Source organism: Mauremys reevesii, linkage group 27 (assembly GCF_016161935.1).
Source record: "Mauremys reevesii isolate NIE-2019 linkage group 27, ASM1616193v1, whole genome shotgun sequence".
Classification (NCBI taxonomy): domain Eukaryota; kingdom Metazoa; phylum Chordata; order Testudines; family Geoemydidae; genus Mauremys; species Mauremys reevesii.
Genome location: NC_052649.1, coordinates 9,372,237 through 9,387,616, shown reverse-complemented (window position 1 = coordinate 9,387,616; position 15,380 = coordinate 9,372,237). Strand labels below are relative to the sequence as shown.

At 37.5% G+C, this 15,380-nt stretch overlaps 1 protein-coding gene across 3 annotated transcripts in view; it reads left to right on the top strand.

Moving 5' to 3' along the window:
* BRCA1 (BRCA1 DNA repair associated) overlaps positions 1-15,380 on the top strand; it is a 46,330-nt gene that overhangs the window by 22,891 nt on the left and 8,059 nt on the right. For all 3 annotated transcript variants that reach the window (XM_039516362.1, XM_039516363.1, XM_039516364.1), the window contains 9 exons: positions 117-202; positions 2,478-2,652; positions 4,224-4,356; positions 7,446-7,645; positions 8,180-8,505; positions 10,217-10,304; positions 11,862-11,939; positions 12,232-12,272; positions 14,007-14,090. In XM_039516362.1, the coding sequence (XP_039372296.1) occupies positions 117-202; positions 2,478-2,652; positions 4,224-4,356; positions 7,446-7,645; positions 8,180-8,505; positions 10,217-10,304; positions 11,862-11,939; positions 12,232-12,272; positions 14,007-14,090 (1,211 nt within the window). The remainder of the gene's footprint in view (positions 1-116; positions 203-2,477; positions 2,653-4,223; positions 4,357-7,445; positions 7,646-8,179; positions 8,506-10,216; positions 10,305-11,861; positions 11,940-12,231; positions 12,273-14,006; positions 14,091-15,380) is intronic.

The window sequence follows — 15,380 nt, the reverse complement described above, 5'->3', positions numbered from 1 at the left end:
AACATCACCCTTAATCTCTTCATTGTGAACATGCAGCGATGGGCCCCGTGGTGAGTGAGAGACGTTGTTGTTAACAGTACTTTTTAATATATGAATCATAGTGTCTGTTTTTCAAGGTGAAGCATCCGGATATGACAGTGAAGCCAGTCACCCAGGAGATTCTTCTGGGCTGTCCTCCCAATGTGAGATCCTTACCACGCAGGTATGAAAGTTCATGCACTGAGCTCTCTAACTGCTTAATGCACTTTCCAGATATGGTTGGATACGGTGGCCTACTAAACCCAGGGTTGTGAGTTCAATCCTCAAGGGGGCCACTTAGGGATCTGGGGCAAAAATTGGTCCTGCTAGTGAAGGCAGGGGGCTGGACTCAATGACCTTTCAAGGTCCCTTCCAGTTCTAGGAGATTGGTATATCTCCAATTATATTACCTTTTTTTTTTATGTGAAAATTATGGAGCTGTCATCACTGGATGCCACAGGCCTACAGAAAAGGTGCTGTTAGTTTCAGGTACTAAGCTATCCAGAACTGCAGAGCTGCTTTAATGCTGATATTTGACAGATTTTGCCTTATGCATTAGCAACACATTCCTACTACAGGTTATTCACCATATAGCATTAAGATTTTGATGCTTAATTGTGGGTTGTGTCTGTAACTTCCTTTCTGCATTCGATTAGTGCTGGAAACTTGTGCTTCCTACACCAAAGGTTTGCATTGGTAGGAATTGATATTGGATTTATGGTAAAAAGACTTTTAAAATTATAACCCTGGTTAACTGTATTATCTGATTCCAGTTGTCTGTGGGGAAAGAGGTACTGGATTGCTATGGTGATTAATTAGAAGCAAAAAGTATTTGCCTTCTTGGTCACTGATTCCAGACCAGACTACGTTGGAAGGGTGCCTTGGGTCATATGTACTGGCTGGTTGACCTCAGTCCAGTTTCTAGTGGACAGGTCTCCCCACAGAACTCCCCCTTGGCCTCCTGTCACACCCTGTTGGCTGTCTCAACAGAGAATCCAAGGAAGAATAAATTTCACCTTTCTGTTGTGTGGGTGACCCTTCCATGTTCAAACCAGTGTGTGCTGCACTATTGCAAGTCATGGTTCGTACTGGTGTAGCACAACTATGCTGTGGGTTTGCAGTGGTGCTACTTCATTGGTGACTGAGACTTGGTCTACACCATAGAGTTAGATTGACACAAGGCAGTTTTCATCAAGCTAACTATGTGTCTCCACTAAAATTTCACTCCCGTGATGTAACTACCCAGCTACGCCGACTTAATAACTCCACCTCTATGGAGGCATAGAGTCGATGTAATTAGGTCAGTGCATTGTTGGTGTAGACACTGCTTTTCTTTCATCAACTGTTACTGGCTTTCAGAAGCCGTCCCACAGTGCCCCACACTGACAGTATAATCGATACAAGCTCTCCCGGTGAGGATGTGCACCGCCAACACAAGGAGCCAAGAGTAGACACGCACAAGCAATGTAATTACTGCAGCGGCTGTATGCCGAAGTAAGTCATGTCGACTGAATTTTTTAGTGTAGACATGCCCTGAAAAGCCCAGTGTAGACAAGCCCTAAGAGCTTTGGGCTGGACTTATTGATGAAAGAGTTGTTCTTCTCATTTCTGGCTTGGTCAGTGATGCAATAACCAGAAAGTTCCACGTGGTGGCAGTGGTGGAACTGGCAATGTAATAGCCACTGTTATAGAAACCACCTTTGTCAAGCTTGGAAAACTGTTTGTTTATAAAAGCATCCTTTTGAAACATGTATTCTGTGTGGTGTAAGAGGTAAATGTCATATTTTTAGTAGAGAGGACAGCAGTTCTCAAGGATCCGAGACAGCATTAAGAAGGGAAGGGATGCAATTTTTTCCTATTTGAAAACAGCTGTTGGGTTTCTGAGTCATAGTAGAGAGCAAACATAAATTTTAATTAGAGGCTCTGTACTACCACTTTCTAAATAAAGTGGCCTATTAACCCTTCACGTACTAGGCTCAGTATGCTTGGAATTCATGTAATAGGGACCTTTTCCACTGCTGAATAAATAGCATGTGCAATTTTAGGACCAATTCAATGGGCATGCAAGGGCCACTTTGTTAGACGTGTTGTCTTAGGGCATTCAACAGGTTAAGATGACTGGAAGGAAAAAGTAGTAATCTATTATTTGAATTGTGTAAATCATTCTGTAGAAGCCAATGCCTGTATTTGCTCCTACTGCGAGGCTGTGATAACTTGGAATCTATTCCAAAATGTTTTACAATTGCAAAGTGAATATATTTTTTTCTTCTGCCATGACATGGTTTGTTTTTACAATAAAAACTCACTGTAATTTCCCAAGCACCCAGTATGTAAATGAATTAGATTCAGTATTTTGGATCAGAGTTGTTCTGCTGTGGTTCCATTCATAAGCATTTGAATAGAAATTATTTTTTACTGAGCTGATTCCTGGTAGCACAATGTAGTTTCTTCTATTGCAGCAGAAGGATGCCATGCAAAACAACTTAAAAAAACTTCAACAGGAAATGGCCGTGCTTGAGGCTGTGCTGGAAGAGCATGGAAGCCAGGGCTTTGAATTTCCACCCCCAGCCAGTGAACCGCCTAATTCCAGAGTGGAAGGGACACTCACAGTGGGACAGATGAGACCAGCTAGAGGTAACAGAACATCAATGAAAATTATTTTTAACCTTTATTCCAAACAACTCGCTGAGAATCTCATGATTATTTTTCCCCCCAGAAGCTGAGGTGTTGGGTCGAGCTGGCTTAATCTTAATATAGTTTTGCTTAAACTCAATTATTCAGTGAAATGCACAGGACAATAGTAGTGGCTTTTTTGTATTTATATGATTTACACGGTAAAATATATAGGCTACAAAACACATACTTATCTGTTCCTGACTCTCATACAATTATTCTTGCTTAAGATATTTTCAAAAATAAATTGGGTAGGCCTCATGGCTTAGCAATACCGATCCATGCTGCTTGTTTTGTGGGCATTCATTCCAGTCTGTGTGTCTTCTGTCCCTTGGATGGATGGGGGCTGTGAAAGCTACTAAATTCCCAACAGGTTTCCAGCTTCTGTCACTGAAGGTCTGTCCTTTGGCAAAACAGAATGGAGTGGATTTCAGTATTGGTTGGCTGTAGGAGGTGATGCAGGACAGGTCCAGACTGCTGACAGGTAGAGAAACTGAAAAGTGTGTTGACACTGGTGGGCCTAATTCGGTAGGAGAGATACATTATTCCTGATGGAGCTAACTTTTGAATGAGTGTGTGTGACATTTCTAGATCCAATAAGCCTAAATCATAAGATAACTATAAATACTGTGTTTGAGGATTAAGTCGGGAAATCAATGATTAGTTTCCTTCAGGCTACAAAGTGACTTAAAACAATTTAATATAAACTTTGTTTACATTGTCATGCTAGAATATGGATTTCAGGCTTTCTCATAAAAGCTTAAAAACTGATTACAATTATTGATGGTTTGTTAAAAATTACAAGCATCTCCCAGCCATTAAGTATTTGCCTTTCTAAAATACTTACTGGTGAACAGAGATACGTTCATGTGTTTTCGAGGCTTTATAAATAAAAAGTGTATAAAATTAGCAGAATTCTGCCTTAATGTTTCTACTTTTCCCTATTTCATCATTAGTTCCACCTAATACATCAGTTGACACCTTGTTTTTGTAAATGATTGAATATATGAAGTTTGCTATGTTTCAACTGGGGTAGTATTTTATACACATTTTGATTTGAGGACATTGGGATTTTAGAGTCTGTAAGATGTAACTTTTTTTTTTCTTTTGCAGGGGTCAGAAATTAATATGGCTCCTTTTTTTCATGGTTAATGCTGCATTATAATTCTGCAGAATACTGAAAATTACATAAAAACTAATCTCACTTCACCATTATTGACAGTAAATGTGCCACTGGCACTATAGTTCACTCAAACCATGTATTGTTCGTACGTATCTTTATGTCCTTAGCCGAGAGAATTGTTCTTTTTCAGTCATTCTCCTGGTGATAACAGTTTCATATACTTGTTGCTTTACTTGATATTTTGCATTTATTTTTTTATCAGGAATTCTTTCTCTTTTAAAACAAATCTGATTTGTCTTAAGGTTGCTGCTTTGGAGAAATAATTGAATTCCTACCTTAAGAACAAGGTTGAAAACACTAGTGTTTTTATTTCTCTTGGATTTTTGTAAATATTGTTTTTCTTTTGAAGGAACAGCATTAATTTCAGAAGTAAATCTTGAAAATCACAAAATCAGCAGTTCAAAGGGACTTTCAGCTGATGGGTTCCATGTAATGCCAAGTGATCATTCCAACACAAAGAATAAAGAGCTAGAAAAAGAAGGGTAAATGCTTTTTGTTTGTCATTTATGGTCTTCTATGAACAATTAGCCCCTTGAAGAAGAAGAAGAACTGCATTTTGTTAGTATTTCCTTGATTGGCGATTCCATCTCTAGTCAAAATAATCTGTTTTTTTTATTTATTTAGATTTCATGTAGCTTGTTCTGTCATCTCTGCTTAATAACAGATATGCAAACTCTTTCAGTGGTGCAGGATTAACCCTTTTCACGCATGCATACAGGAAACCTGAGTTTAGAGCAGACTTGTTTTTCCCTCATTTGGGATAGAGAAGTGTAGGGGCTGTTCTTGTGTTGGCTGTGTAGAGATCAGTGGGACCTGGAAGTTTCTTTTCAAGGCCCTCCAAGCTATCCGTTCAAGCAATAGGGATAAAATCCTGTCCCCTCTTAAGTCAATAACCGACTTCAATAGAGATGGGATTTAACTAGAGATGAACTATTCCACAGAAGAGTGATTAGTTTACAAATGATCCATACTGTGTTGTGCCCTGAAGTTATTTATGGCCAGTGCCTTTGGTTAATAGAAAAGGAAGAGGTTGGCTTCCATTTTTAAAATGAAGACAGGTAAACGCTGCACAAATAATTGAAGGGCGTAAACGTCAAGGAAGAAGAAGAATAGTTAAGGTTGATCTGAGGAAACTTAATTACAAGTAACAGAACCAAATTGAGCAAAGGGGAAAACTTCAGGCTAAATATCATGGAAACTTGTCCCAGCAGTGAGATTTGTTAGACTGGAATAACAAAGCCCCATCAACTATATCCTTTAAATTTGGACTGTACAAAATACTAGAAAACAAATTGTAGAGAGCAAGTCTTCATTGGGCTTTGGAGATGGTTAGTAGGTCTTTTCCAGCACTAATTTCTATGCTGTGTGCCCAAAATTAAAATGTTAAAACTAAAATTACTAGCAAATATTCTGTCTATAAGATATAAGCATAGAGAAGACAAACCTCTTCTATGTAACTCAATGCAGGAAGATAGTTTGAAATATTTATTTATTCAGTCGCCCTTGTTTAATTACTGTTCGGTGGTTGATTGTGTGTTTCCTAAATGTAAGCAAACATTGCATGTGTCAGTCAAAGACAGCTGGGATATTAAATAGGAACTTGAGGTATTGGTTGGATGAGGTAGAGGAGGAAAGATAAATTGGGCTGTCAAGCAATTAAAAACATTAACCATGATTAATCGCGCAATTAAAAAGATTAATCATGCTATTAAACAATAGAATACCACTTATTTAAATATTTTTTGATGTTTTCTACATTTTCAAATATATTGATTTCAATTACATCACAGAATACAAAGTGTACAGTGCTCACTTTATATTTGTTTTTATTACAAATATTTGCACTGTAAAAAAACAACATAAATAGTATTTTTCAGTTCACTTACTACAAGTACTGTAGTGCAATCTCTTTATCATGAAAGTTAAACTTAGAAATGTAGAATTATGTGCAAAAAAGTCACTCAAAAATACAACAGTGTAAAACTTGAGAGCCTAGAAGTCCACTCAGTCCTACTTCAACCAATCGCTCAGATAAACAAGTTTGGTTACAATTTGCAGGAGATAATGCTGCCTGCTTCTTGTTTACAATGTCACCTGAAAGTGAGAACAGGTGTTCACGTTGCACTGTTGTAGCCGGCGTTGCAAGATATTTACATGCCAGATGTGCTAATGATTCATATGTCCCTTCATGCTGCAACTACCATTCCAGAGGACATGCATCCATGCTGATGACAGGTTCTGCTCGATAACAGTCCAAAGCAGAGCGGACCGACGCATGTTCATTTTCATCATCTGAGTCAGATGCCACCAGCAGAAGGTTGATTTTCTTTTTTGGTGGTTTGGGTTCTGTAGTTTCTGCATTTGAGTGTTGCTCTTTTAAGACTTCTGAAAGCATCCTCCACACTTCCTCCCTCTCAGATTTTGGAAGGCACTTCAAATTCACTTTTGGATTCTTAAACCTTGGGTCGAGTGCTGTAGCTATTTTTAGAAATCTCACATTGGTACCTTCTTTGCATTTTGTCAAATCTGCTGTAAAAGTGTTCTTAAAACAAACGTGCTGGGTCATCATCCGAGACTGCTATATCATGAAATATGGCGGAATGCGGCAGAACAGGAGACATACATTTCTCCCCCAAGGAGTTCAGTCACAAATTTAATTAATGCATCAGGTAACATTGTAAATAAGAAGCAGGCAGCAGTATCTCCTGTAAATGTAAACAAACTTGTTTGTCTGAGCGGTTGCCTGAAGTAGGACTGAGTGGACTTATAGGCTCTAAAGTTTTACATTGTTTTATTTTTGAATGCAGTTATGTAACAACAACAAAAATCTACATTTCTAAGTTGCACTTTCACAATAGAGATTGCACTACAGTACTTGTATGAGGAAAATTGAAAAATACTATTTTTGTTTATCATTTTTACAGCGCAAATATTTGTAATAAAAAATAATACAAAGTGAGCACTATACACTTTGTATTCTGTGTTGTAATAGAAATCAATATATTTGAAAATGTAGAAAAAAATCCCAAAATATTTAATAAATTTCAATTGGTATTCTATTGTTTAATCATGATTAATCGCACTGTTAATTTTTTTAACAATTTTTTAAAAATTAATCACAATTAATTTTTTTGAGTTAATCTTGTGAGTTAACTGCAATTAATCGACGGCCCTAATAAATTGGTCCTGTGAAATCAGCAAAGATTTCTGTTCTTTTTAAGGGAGACCCAGGTTCTAGCAAAATTTCTGGAACGTAGATGCATGGAGGAGAGACCAAAATTAAGTTTGTTTCACAAGGCTGGATAGTGTGGTGAAACACAGCTGGTATGTTGTTAAGCAGCAAGCTATTAGCATTTATCTTTTGGGGTTAGTTTGAGAACATTTACATGACAGTTTGACATGTCGACATGCAGTTTTTAAAATATTTTAGTCAATTTAAATTCAACAGTACTGCTTTTGTGTCTTCATACCAGTTCTGTTGCTAATCATTCCCCAACACGTAATACCACTGTTGCTATCCAATGTTTCTGATAGCTAAGGAGATGATAAATTGTTTATCTTTTTTTTTTAGTTCTAGCTCGCCTGCTTTACACCTTTCCCATCCTAAATCCCATCTATTAAAAAAAGAAGCTCTGGAGCAAGGCCACTGGTGCCCGAGCCTTTGGAAAGCCAAAACTCACTCCCAGGAGGGAACATTTCAGCGGGTTGATGTGGCAGTGCTGTTGGAACAAGAGGCAGTGAAACAATGTAATCAGTATAGAATTGAACCAGGTAACACACGGGACTGATCAAACCCAACACATGCATTTTGGCTTCTACTTATACCCCAGTCATTGGCCTGGTTTATATATCTGTAATGAGAGAAATCGTAAAGAACATGCGTTTAAATTAACTATATAGTGTTTTCTTGTGAATCAAGAGACTTTTAATCTATTGAAACATTGATAATTCCTTGTGGGATCCCATGCTATCAAAAGGTGCAGTTTGGGAGGGGATAATACTCTGATATAATAATGAATTGTAATGTTTTAGTCCCAAATGTATAGTTTTTCCAGGAAATGCTAATTGTATCCTGAAAGGTTTCACAGGTGTTTGAGCACCTTAGCTTTAGATCAGGAAAAATTATGATTCCTGGTGATTTTAAATAATGAATGAGGTAAAGGTGAAATAGTGAATAATTAAGCGGAGAAAATGACTGTAGCCTATAAATTTAAAAGATGGAGCAACATCCTCCAACATGACTGCAATGAGAAACCTTAATTAAAGACTGGGACTGTTTCAGTGACTGATTCCTCTTTCCTTCAGAAAATGCAGCTGAGCAGGAATTTGGAACAAAGATAAACAGTGCAGCTGTTCCGTGTGGGAATGAGAGGAGGACTCCAAACAGCTCTCCCTTGAAATTTTCTGAAAGACTTACCCACTGTCAAACTGCAGAATCAACGAATAGTGTAGCTGTATCGTGGAATGTTGTTAATGGGAAGAGTAATCAGGGATGTAAGCAGGAGAGAAGGGCATTTTCCTCTGCATCTGCTCTGCACACTGGAGTTGTAAAAGAAAATGCCAAAAGCCCAGTTGTGACTTGTAGAAGACAAATGTCAATTGTGGCATCAGGTCTGAACCAGAGTGAGCTTGTAAGTGTATTTCGCTATCTTTGTCAATCCCCTGTTAATATACACATACCATGATGCCTGTGATCCTAAATAAAATTTTAACCTCTCCCTAAAGAGATCCTATATGCAACACAACTTAATTTGACATGAATTACCCATTAATAATACCAGAGTATTTGAAATTAGATACTGCCTTGTTTGCTAGTACTGATAAATATGGGGGTTTGAATGTAATGATGCAATTAAGTACGGTTCAGAGCTTCTAAATGGATTGGAAAGCCGTCCACATAAGCAGGCAAAAAGAAGGCTCGCTGTTCCAAAGCAAGGGGAAACTCTCACCTCAAAGAACATAATTTATTTAGTTTTTATACATTTGAGTAGACTCCTTGCAAGTTTTAGAGGCTCATATTGTGGTATATACTTAAAACCACCTTACATAGAGCAGTGCTTCTCCAACTGTAGTGTAAGCAATTGGACTGACTTTCCGAACCAGTCATCACTAGCATAAAATCATATCTCAGTTGTCTGTGCAACCTCTGCCCCAAAATTGGTGATGTTATGACTTGGCATGCTATGCCTACAGTATCTCCCTCCTGAGTTTAAATGTCTTGGAAGGTGTATTCACAAGAGACTCAGTAAGCTGCAGCCTCCCCATAATTTGCACTCGATACTCAAAGATCTGATGGCCAAAGCTTTCCTTGCAGTCACACAAAGTGCGTTCAACTAGTATATCTGAGGCAAACCGCTTGCTTAAAATGTTTCAGTATATTTAGTCAGTTATCATGCAGCTGCTACCCAGACATTGGATCTATTGTATTGGTAATTGCAGAGAATCCAGTTTGGTCTAATAAAGCAAAGGATTTATTAGCTGCACTGGCAACAGCTATCTTTTAAGCTGTGGATTACATCACTAATGGCTAAGTATATCCTAGCTTTAACTAGCGAGGGAGAAACTTTTGGTGCTATTTGGATTTGTTGAAATGAGCTAAACTTATAAAAGGCTTTCCCTGGGTCATGTAGACTACTCGATGAAGCAGCATGAGAGAAATAACTTAAATTACAATATTTATACAATATAAAAATACTAATTTTGGTGGTGTTCATTGATAAATAGTGGCTTCTAATAAAGAAAGTTATTTACCAATCAATAGTTACCAGTTATGATGCTGGAGGAGTAACAGATTTGCATATACGGCTATTAATTTTATTTAGTTAATAGGTAACTGGAAAACTCTAGATTTCTACAACAATGAACGTGCTGGTTAAAACCCTTCTCTGTAAGTCGGTTGAAACGGATGGTTATATCACTGAGCTTTCACATCATCTGGGTTTTGAATGTTTTGTTGCCATCAGAAGTTGAATATGGGCTTAATGCCTCAGATAACTGCAGCACATGTTTCCATTTCACTTGGTTCATAAATTACTGATTGATCTGAATTATTGTATAGCAGGGTATTGCTTTACTTGAGTTTATGTAAGCCAGTCAAATACTTTCTGTTATTAAAAGCAAAATGAACATCATTTTTGAAGTAACAGTTTAACTTCATTTCTCCATTTGTTTCAAAGTACCTCTCCACTGTTTGTTGTATTTACAACTTCCATTGACCTATATTTAATTCTCAGCCGTATTAGAAAGCTAATCTTGTAATGTGGAAACTCCTATTCAAAGGCAGAGATGTCTAATGTTCCAATTAAATCAATACTTTCTAATTCAATATTTATTTGCTTTCAGTTACTGGTGCAGAAGTTTGCCAGGAAAACCCAGAGCACTTTATCTAATCAAATTACTGAAGGAACAACCCATGTCATAATGAAAACAGGTGTGTTGGAAGCTCTGTGAACAAACCAGATATTTTAATGCCACATAAAACACTAACTCCAGGCTAAACAAAGAGCACATTGACGATCATTCAGCATGATGGTCTGAAGATGTTTGATTAGGATGTGGGATTTACAGTTCACTGCTCTTTTATTCTGTATCAGAGTTTGTGTGATCCCAAGTCTAAACTAAAACTTGACCCATCTGTCTTTTATTCCATTAAATGGAGTCCAGATGAGAAGTTTCTATTTTGGTTGCTTGTTATATGGTGGCATTGACATGGTTACAATTAGAATTTGAAATTGATATATCATTATGATGAGCAATTGATGTCATGTCATGCCTGTACATTTAAGAAGGTGTCAGCAGCACATTGACTTTAGATAATTCACAACCAACCAAAGGGAGAGCCAGACATTTCCTTCTTACAGCATCCTTTGTTTGTGTTTTTAAAAAGCTCACTTAAATTCTTTCTCAAAAGTCAAAATAGTCTGTTGTAATCAAAAACAGACCAAAACTGAATTTTATTTGGCTTTCTAATAGTAGCTGAGAAAATCAATGGAGGCCATACTTCCATTGGAACAAAGTAACAGTGTTGCAAGATCACATTAACTTCAGAAAGTAAAAGACTTGACTTTTTTTTAATTACAGCACTTAAATTGCTTTTTGTTCTTTAGTAGAGCTCACTCATCTCTCTTAAAGACTTGAATAAACTTTATATAAACTTTAGTACACAGAACAGCTTCAGATTTTACAAATGCAAATCAAACTCTTAACTGATTAGCATAAGATTATTTGATTGGTTTTCAAGAAGGCATCAGACCTCTCCTTTCACATTTGTTCCTCAAAATTTAAAATGACTTGGCATAGGTTAGTTTTAAGCTCCTTACTAGATCTATTTTATCAGTAAATGTTAAACAAAAAACTTGAAAAATTAAACTGTAAAGTATTTTATGAGCTACTGCTGCTAGTTGATCTGCTGTGTTACAGGATTTCGTTATTTATAATAAAATAGCCTACTCTGTCCTTAGTTTGCTTCATAGGAACATTTCAAAATTCTTTCAAGATTCTTCTTACCAGTTTAAAAAAATGATGTAGAAAGGGAAAAAAGTCTTTATCATTTTTAATCCATTAGATCCTCAACATACTATTTTTCTCCTCTCCTAATGAAAGCTGGTGAGGAAGCCACAAGGGGAAAATTGGGAGGGTTTGAATATTTCACTTGCATACAAATTCAGAGTCTTGTATTTTGCCTTTCGAACATCTCTGAGCTCAATTCAATAGGAAACCTGGGCTGGAGGGTGGGGGTGTACAATCAGAGACTCTCCACGGACTACTATACTAGATTCCTCCCTTTGAGGAGACCCAGGAGGGAGCAGCATTAGGACATTGGTAGTTTGAACCCCCTTGAAAGTACCTTCGTCAACCGTGTCATTGGGTAGTATGTGTTTTTCTGGTGGCCTATCACTTTAAATATGAATCAACTTTCAAAGTTGCTTTACGTTATTTAGATGGCAAAACTGAGAGTGATCCCAGTATATTTCTACTCAATCTGCAGATATGGAGCTAGTGTGTGAGCGGACACTGAAGTACTTTCTGGGCATTGCGGGAAGAAAATGGGTAGTTAGCTATGAATGTAAGTATAATACTCTTTGGAGCAGCTATGTGTCCTGTCCTCCCCAGTTTCCTAATACCACCTCCTTTATATTTCATATTTTAGCATCTGGTATTTTTCAGAGTACCATCTGAATATTTAGATATTTAACGATAACACTCACTTTTTTTTTAAGTATCTAGTGCTTCATTCAAATAACTGTAAGCGATTTCTCCCAAAGAAATACTTTCTCTTCATAATTAGACTGGTGGCGCTGATTAGAGCATCCTGCCTGATTTAATGTGATCTGTTCTTCTCTGTTCTTTTTGTTTAGGGATTGTTCAGTCTTTTAAGGAAGGAAGGATACTTGATGAGGTGGGTCTGATGTCTTAAGAGTGAAATGCATAATATGTCCATTGCACTAGCATCCAGACACTATGGCGATAAAGCATATTAATCATGTCTGAGACAGAACCAGGAATTAAATATTTGAAACTGAAAATTAGTTGGGGGTGTTTGAGACAGAGGAGAATTTGGCATAGGACCGGAGTGAGGCTTCTAGGCCGTACCAAGTTCTGCAGAATGTAGGTATTCCGTGCTGCTGAACAAAGAGCCTCCCCTGTGATATTTTCTTGACCTTTTGTCTAGCAACAGTTCCAAAGATAAAATATGACTGTTGATGTTGGCAAATGCAGGGTGGAGGTAATTATCTGCTACAATTTTTAATCTATTTAATGTGTGCCATGTTAGTTTAATTTCATTCTAGCTTTTTAATCATCATGTTATGTGGTACCAAGTCAAACACATTGTAGAAATCTAAGTATATTACATCAACACTATTACCTTCATCAACCAGATTTATAATCTCCTAAAAAAAACCCCAAAGATATCAGGTTAGTTTGACTGGTTCTAGTTTCCATAAACTCAAGGTGATTTGCATTAATTACATTACCCTGTTTTCATTCTTTATTAATTGAGTCCCATACAACTGTTCTTTTATCTTGCCTGGGATTGCTGTCAGGCTGACCTGCCTATAATGACCAAGGTCATCTCGTTTAGCTGTCTTCTAGTTTTCTGGAACTTACCCAGTGTTCCAAGACTTACTGAAAATTAACATTAATGTTCCAGCAAGCTCCTCAGTCAGCTCTTTTAAAATTCTTGGTTGCAAGTAATCTGGACCTGCTGATTTAAAAATATTTAAAGTTTCTGTATGGTATCTTTGGAGGATGTTAGTGGAATGGAAAGAGTGTTATCACCATATGGTGAGACTATATCATCTGTTTTTTCTCCAAATACGGAACGGAAATATTTATTGAACTCTCCTTTTTCTGCATTATCAATGATGATTCTACTATTTCCATCTAGTAATGGTCCAATACCATTGGTAGCATTCTTTTTGTTCTTAATATATTTTAAAAATTCTTTCTAATTTTCCTTAACTCTGCTGGCCATAAATTTCTCCTTCTGTCCTTTTGCTTCCTTATCAATTTTTCTACAATTTCTAACTTCTGATGTATAGGCAATTGGATAATTTCTTCTCTACCATTGCTAGGAGCCTGGGTAGCAAACAAGAGGAATTGGAATTGCTCGGTGTTTTTAGCATAAATTCAGTCTAATTGGTATTACTGAAACCTTGGTGGGGCAAGTCTCTTAATTGGAATGTTAAAATCAATGGCTATAACCTATTTAGGAAGGACTGAATGAGGGAAAGGGGGAGGGGGAATGGCATTCTATGTCAAAAATAGCATTACTGGTTACCGAGTCACTGATAACTCAGAAGAAAATTATCTTGAATGCTTGAATGTCCTAACTGATAAAGGACAATGCTTTTTAGTCAGTCATCTGCGTGTGTTTGTTGTAAGGTTTCCAGTTTCTGAAATCTGAGCCGTTTCCAGCTCTCAGATTTATAATCTCCTAAAAAAAAAAACCAAACAAACAAAAAAAAAAAACCCAAAGATATCAGGTTAGTTTGACTGGTTCTAGTTTTCATAAACTCAAGGTGATTTGCATTAATTGAGTCCCATACAACTGCTCTTTTATCTTTTATCATGGGCTCACCATGCCGGCCTTTTCTGTCTCTGACTTCTGATTCTTTACATTATCTTCCAGTACAACTTTGAAGTGAGAGGAGACGTGATCAATGGGAGAAACCACCAAGGCCCCAAGAGAGCTAGACGATCCCAGGCTGGAAAGGTACAGGCACATCAGCATAAGAAACCATTCATAGCTGTCAGAAGAATCCCATTCTGCATAAACTGTTGTTTATGATGCCAGCTGAATAGCTGAAATATTTTAAAATTGTCTTTTATCCTCCCATGAAATCAAAGGTACAGAACTGTACATAAACGGTGTAGTTGGCTCTGTCTCTGCAGTGCTGCTCCTAGAGCTTGCCAGTCATGCAACACGCATACTGTAAGTGAATTACATCTTTTATGGTGTGGGCTGGCTCAAAGGAGGTGCTCTGCTATAGAGACAGCTCCCTAGGAAACTATTTGCAATCCCTCTGCCTGATTAAGGATCAGTGTTGATAGGTTCTGAAGGGAGATCCTATAATCCTTCTACAGAAAATAGAATGAGTGAGATACAAGACATGATTTTTGCAGGCAGGGTGAATTTTAACTAAAAATATGTGTAGGTGATCCTCCGGGCTCTGGGAAACAGAGGCCTGGGGGAAGGGATAGGTATAACCAATCTACACTAATTCTCAGCTAAAAGAAACAGGCAATGTTTCCATTGATCACCTGCTGTTTAACCTCTGAAACTTTCTCTCTGTACATGAAACACTCTTCCCACGATTTAAGCGTAGGATTTTTTTTAAGATAGTTATTTATATTCTCTGTGTAGGTACCTTTTGACTAAACTTCTACAGAAAACAGTTTGCAGAGTGATGGAACTGTAAAATACTAAATGTCATGCTGTCTTGCCACTGCAGTAGGAAAGAAATGGGTTTGTACAAAACCAAATCTCAAAATGATAAATATTGTTTATTCTTGGGTTTAGGGCTGTGTTCAAACTGCACTTCAGCTGTTAACAAAAAATGCAGAAAATTTGAATTTTTTTCTCTCATTTATCAAATCTGGGTGTTCATTATCTTCAAGGTCCTGTGCAAATAGTCCATGACCTTAAAATGTTGCAGGCATAATTTGTTGCTGTTTCACACCACATTGTTTATGCTGTCAGATGAGACCCCAATCATCTACGTTTGGGGAAAGCCCAGCCCTTATCCTGGAACCACATGGGTTTTTCCTCAAGCTCCTTCCCATTAACATTTGCCATTGTGGTACCAACCCCTCCAGTTTGCTGGGGAAATGTGTTGTGTTCCCATAGAATGGCATTAATAATGCTCTGTGTGACTGCCATTAGAAGGATGCCAGAGCCATCCGCTGGAAACAGACTGTTGTCTCCACTGGGCTGGAGAATGAGAAGCCAGAGGTTCTCTCTCAAATTGAATCCTACTGCAAAGGAGAGAGAGGCAATTCATCC